This window comes from Miscanthus floridulus, chromosome 11, assembly GCF_019320115.1.
Source record: "Miscanthus floridulus cultivar M001 chromosome 11, ASM1932011v1, whole genome shotgun sequence".
NCBI lineage: Eukaryota > Viridiplantae > Streptophyta > Magnoliopsida > Poales > Poaceae > Miscanthus > Miscanthus floridulus.
Genome location: NC_089590.1, coordinates 97,533,384 through 97,539,383, shown reverse-complemented (window position 1 = coordinate 97,539,383; position 6,000 = coordinate 97,533,384). Strand labels below are relative to the sequence as shown.

Genomic DNA, 6,000 nt, shown 5'->3' with positions numbered 1-6,000 from the left:
GCGCCCATTGACGCCAGGATCAGTGAGCTATGTCTCGTCCAAAACCCTTGACTGACTCCCTCGCTCGATTCCACGATGTGCACCAACACCAAGATCCACAAGCTCACTCTCACCCAATCTCTCAAAAATAAACTAAAAACCACCTCGGCTACACAACGACGCCTTGGGCGACAAAACTCCGTCTCAAAATAAAAACTCCCCCATTATAACACAGGAAACCCCCAGACGATTCTGCCCGAACCGCCCGAGGGCTTGGGGGCTACATCCGCGGGTGGGCTCGCGCGCACCCGCCAGCAAGACAAAAATCCTCCGGACGATTCTGCCCAAATCACCCGGGGGCTCGGGGGCTCCTGTCGGGTTCATAAACCCGGGGTCCCTCGAGGACCGGCTTCCACGCCAAGGCTTGGCCCAAGCCGACAGCACGTAACTCATGGCCCTGCCCATGAGTCTAAAACGACAGATCGGAAGGGCGGCCCAGTCACCGACCGGAAGGTCTGGCCGAAGAGGAACAGCGCCCGCTCGTCGGCTGCTTCGACCCACCTCTCCGATCGAAAGGCCTGGCCCAAAACACTACTTCCGACTCCGACTCCGCGTCTCCGACCAGGGATCACAGGAACCCTGCTCACCGCTCTTCTCCGACCGGCGCACTCAGAGCCGACTGGAGCCATCCGACCGGGGGCGCCCGCTCGGTAGGAATGAGGAGACGTGCGAAGAAAAACAAGGCAAGGCTCACAAGTCAAAACCACTGTACCAGGGACCATACCCTGCACGGAACAGTACTCTGCAGCCACCCTTACACAAACAGTATTGTAGGCGCCGACATCTCCCTCTACAGTATTGTAGGCGCCGCTAAAACTCCCATACGGTAAGGCCCCCCACGTGCCTCTAGGCATCGATAGCGTTACGGGCACCGAGATTTACCATACCGGGTGAACGTGGTGAGACTCCTCACATGCCTCTGTTCATCAAACAGTATTTGCAGGTACCGACGTCTACCATCCCTGAAGAAGGCAGCACGACCTCCCACATGCATCTGACATTTTACAGTGACGTCAACAGTGTTGTAGACGCCTACTATTATCTTGTATCTGCCGACGTGGGCAACAAGGCTCGGTAGCATACGCATCCTTTCCCTCTCACTTGTAAAGCCACCCCCTTCATCTATAAAAGGGGGTGCGCTTCCTCAACGAAGAAGACTGATTCCAGTTGATCAGAGTTCCTTAGATCGATAGCTCACAACCACAAAACCGCCAGATTCGGACCTTAAGCACCCGCTTGAACACTTAGCTCGTAGTGAAGTTCCTGTCACTCTCGGCCCCTCCGACCGGACCTCTTGTATACCCCATCTTTCTCCTTCTCATTTATAACCCCACTACAAACTTCGAACACCTAGGCTCAAGTCACCGACCGACCCCGACTAGACGTAGGACACGTTGCCTGAACCAGTATAAATCCTATGTCATTAAGTGCTAGGCCACCTCCGATCACAACGTACAACAAAACTACAAACATTCACTAGTTGATCACTTTCTGTACCGACACATATCATAGAGTATTCAGTTGAACTCTCAGTAACAGTTTCAGATCTGAACTTGAGATCACAGGCATCTCAGTGAAGGCACGCTTGGACAAGAGGAAAACAGTAAAAATACAACTGCTGTGGTGATACTAATTATGAATGTTCTGCGCTGATATAAAGACATCCTGATGCAGATCTCTACAAAAGATCAGAACGGGACAAACAGGTCTGGAAATCATCAGAAATAGAACACGCTTCCATCTACTGACAGTAAGGCTCTTGTGTTTCTGTAAAGCTACCCTTTCCGGTCACTCCGACGCTGCAGGCTGCTCTTTCTCGGCCTCGGAGGGGCCATTGGCGGGGGTTTCTTGGCTTTCTGCGGGCTGCTTGGTGCCGTTTGCTGGGGCTGCCGCGCCTTCTTTGGCACCATCCTTTGCACCTTCTTTGGCGCCATCCTTTGCGCCCTCTTTAGCAGCAGGTGCTGGTGGAGGTTGCAACATATGTGGCGGTGGAGCATGCTTCAGCTTCACTAAGATATGGCGCATCCGGGAGAGGTCGGTGGGCTTGCCAGGCTTGGGGCCCTGAATAACTGTGATGGATGGCTTCTTGTCCTTGTCTTTCTTTCCCCGCTTCTCAATGGTGGCTATTTCATGTGGGATGAGATCTGAAATCGATTTCCAGTACTGCTTGTCTGCGTTGGCATGGAATTTCTCCTGGCTGGCTACAAAAATCTGCAGCATACCACAAGAGCAATTAGAATCCAACATATAAATAGATTAGCTTACAAACACAGACAAGAGCCCTAACTGCTTATATAGTCACAAACCTTCTCCCTTTCTCTGTTGTTGACCATATTTGACGCACAGTTCTGTATCCTCTTCTCAAAAAAAGCTTTCTTGAATTCTTCAGCTTCAGCAATTATTTGGGCACGTAGCTCCTTCTCCTTCTGTTCCTTTTTCTCAAGTTCAATAGCATTTTTCCTAAGAAAATTGTTGAAAAAGGAAGCAATAACAAATTAAAACTAGAGTGGCATAAAAAAAATCAAGGAAGATAAGAAAATGACATCGTTCGATCTGAGACATAAAAGACATGACAGTAACTTTGGTCTGTACAAAAGCACCCTACAATAGTTACAGGTTCCTTACAAAAATGACTTTACTGGGCTTTCCAGAAGATAATCATTAAATCTAAATCCAAATCAATGTCACTCCGAATATAGACAAATCTGCTACTGCTACAAGCCTGGGATGATGTCCTGATGCAGCAGATCATACCAAACACACCTTAAATTATGACACAACACAATTCCAATACTCAAGAACTTCTATTAATTAACTACTAAAGTAAACTCAGAAGTCAATATAGGCGTGCACTAAACCACAAAATAAGCGAGGCTGTATCAACAGACAACTGCTTCATATACTATAATGCTAGGAAGCGCACACATTTTGCAAGGTAACAAATGACGAGTGGTAACAAAAGAATGTGTGGATTTTCTCTGGGAGGTATACCTTCACTGATTTGAGGATTTCAAGAAAATCAACAGATATGAACATCTAAATCTAAAAGAATAAATGTGTCCACCTACTAGTGGTTACTTGGCCAGGACTGGAGTAATATCAACAAAGCATACGGTTGGAAGAATGAAGCACCAGACAAAGCATTAAGTGGTTGCAGAAGACCACTGGTGCATAGCTAACTAGTTCTATTCACAACATGCGCATAAGTACCATCATACATGTGCTAAGACATCCTACAATCAAGGTTTACCAGTATATCCTAGCAATGCATTAATCACCTGGAAGAGAACAATCATACAGTAGGACTGTAAGTCTGTAATTATTATCTGATTCTTAGAGTACAAGGTAATCCAACAAAAAGAATTCTCCTACCAATATGATTTTTGGAAGCTTAAATGATTGCATGCCACAAATTCATATTTTAGAAGGTTGATTTGGCCTATTCCTCTAGTTTCTGTGAGACTTGGTTCATAAAATACAAGTTTGATAAAATATAATAATAGGCTGTATAGGCAAGGACTGATACAAGATGAATTATGTCATGCTAGCTTAGGTTGAATTTTACTTTACATTGAGTAGCACACCAATTCTAGTTGTATATGCCTAAAGTTATTTTAATAAAAAACGTTCCTAGGTTCCTTTGGTTGGAGTGTGTCAAATAGAAACTTGACCAATACATAGTTTCATTCTAATGAAATCTAGCTAACAGAAAAACACAAATTTCCAAGGAAAAATTGTCACTGCGTTTAATACCTCTGAATTGCTGTAAGAAACTAACTTCAGGGGTAAAAGCACGAGAAAATGACTTTGAGCGCTGGGACCATAGGCGCTAAGTGTTCATGGAAAATTACTGCACACTGTTATATTTGCAATTTTCATATTGTACCATATGGTGATGCGCATACAGTAGCTCCACACATCCTACTGATATCAGTGGTAGTATGGCAAAAATAGAGATGCTAGCCGATACAACTATAGTTACAGCTATATGGTACCAACGATTCAAACACTTAATGGAGAACTAGAAGGCCCTAGAAGGCCTGCAGCTATACCCAAGTTCTCAGCTTAGAAACTAGTCCACGACTGGCTATTCCCTTAACAGCAATTTCTAGAGTGTCCAAATTCCTAATGAACCGAAGTAATAGAAACCAACAATTTCCGTACAGAAACCCTCGCTGTGTTAAACCTCCGTAGTGCAGAAGAAGCGGCTAAAATTAGTCGAAAGAGCGCCAGAAAGCGTTAGATCTGACTCTAACACCCGGAAACCTAGCCCACACAACACAAGCAAGCATACATGCAGCAAAACGGCGCATCCCCCCAAACAGATCGGAACCGGCGCCGGCGGGGCTCACCTCCGCCACTCGCGGAGGAGGATGCCCTCCTCCCGCATCTCGGTGGGCGGCGGCAGGATCGGGCCGTCGCCGCCGTTGGGCTCGAGCTCGGGGGAGAACGGCGAGGGCGAGTAACCCCCAGAGACGTGGCGGATCGGGACCCCGTCTGACTCGACGGTGATCTCCTCGTCCACCTCCTCGACGCCCCCCTCGGCGAAGGAGGCGTACCCGCCGTACCCGCCGGCGCCGTCGCCGTCGACCGCGGCGGCGCCGAAGTCGTCGGAGTCGAAGGGGTGGGAGGTGGTGCGCGGGAGGTCGTCGGCGCCGTCGTCGCCGAAGAAGGAGGCCATGGTGGGCGTGGGGGACGCGGAGATTTTGGGCGGCGCCGGCCTGGGTGGTGGACTGGTGGTGCGGTGCGGGCGTGGGCGCGTGCTCGTGTGTATCTGGATGGGTGCGCTTTGCTTTGCGTGGCTTGCTCCGCCAGCCTGATTAATAACGCGTTTTAAATTCGCGTGGTCGGTTAAAGACGAGGATGTGTTTAGTACCTGAAATTTGGAAATTTGGTTACCGTAGTATTTTTATTTTTATTTAGTAATTAGTATTTAATTATAGACTAATTAGGCTTAAAATGTTTATCTCGCGATTTCTAATAAAATTGTGCAATTAGTTTTTTTTTCGTCTACATTTAATGCTCCATACACGTATCGCAAAATTCGATGTGATAGCTACTGTAGCACTTTTTTTTGAACTAAATACAGCCTAACTGGAATTTGTTTCGCCGTGGGACCAGTGGCCAGTTCGGCTGGTGCCGATACGATCGTATGATTATTACTGCTGATTGGTTTGGTGTGATAGAAAAATACTGTTCTGGCTGAAAATTTACGATCGTTTACGATCCAGCGAACAGGCTGCAGGACTGTCTCCCACAATGGCGACCTACGATACAACATCTATTCATCTTTTGCATAGTGTTATAGGTAAAAAGTTCAATACCTATTTTTGTATTCTTCAATAATAAGACTAAAAAAGCAACCATTTCTACAAATGAATCTTCAGAAAAGACGATACTCAGACTTGGGTTATGCCTCTTCTAACACCTAAAATGGATCTTCCATATAGGTACTCTATTGGAGGCTATAGGTATTATGTTGGAGACCTATTTTGAGTTTGGGTTCCGCAATGGATCTCCTATTGGAGACAGCCTAAGAGTGGTTTTTTATAGGGTCATGGTCCAGACCAAGCCCAATATACGCCCTGTTTGTTTGGGCTTGTTTGATTTATAAGTCATGACTGAAAGTACTGTTGACTGGTTTGGTGTGAGAGAAAATTACTGTTCGTTGGCTGATAAGCCATGGCTTATAAGCCAAATACGACCAAACGAACAGGGCTATGCTAGAATTACTTTTTTTCTTCGGTAATGATATAGACCGGGAGACCGGACGCACTGTTCCACAACCTGTTCCCCCGCACTCGCACTTCCCCCACTCTGCCCGCTCCCCTGTACCCACTCTCTTTCGTGCTCGCACTCCGCTCGCTCCCCCGCACTCGCTCTTCCCCCGCTTTCCTGCCCGCTCTCCGGGCCGTCCCGGGACAAGGACACCACACCCGCACACGCAAGCTCATTGCGCGC

The 6,000-nt window shown here is 47.3% G+C and overlaps 1 protein-coding gene across 1 annotated transcript; it reads right to left on the bottom strand.

The window, feature by feature from the left end:
* Positions 1-1,548: 1,548 nt before the first annotated feature.
* LOC136494126 (clathrin light chain 1-like) lies at positions 1,549-4,842 on the bottom strand. Its single transcript, XM_066490275.1, has 3 exons — positions 4,392-4,842; positions 2,346-2,499; positions 1,549-2,250 (listed from the first exon to the last, which is right to left on the bottom strand). Exons 1-3 carry the CDS (start codon positions 4,718-4,720, stop codon positions 1,828-1,830), a joined length of 906 nt encoding a protein of 301 aa, XP_066346372.1. The 5' UTR covers positions 4,721-4,842; the 3' UTR covers positions 1,549-1,827.
* Positions 4,843-6,000: the final 1,158 nt, after the last annotated feature.

Excerpts from the sequence above, each read along its gene's own strand:
- LOC136494126 (XM_066490275.1), bottom strand. The coding sequence starts at position 4,720 with ATGGCCTCCTTCTTCGGCGACGACGGCGCCGACGACCTCCCGCGCACC. Across the intron at positions 2,500-4,391 it reads CTCCTCCGCGAGTGGCGGAG|GAAAAATGCTATTGAACTTG; the intron begins GTGAGCCCCGCC and ends CAATTTTCTTAG. Across the intron at positions 2,251-2,345 it reads ACAACAGAGAAAGGGAGAAG|ATTTTTGTAGCCAGCCAGGA; the intron begins GTTTGTGACTAT and ends GGTATGCTGCAG.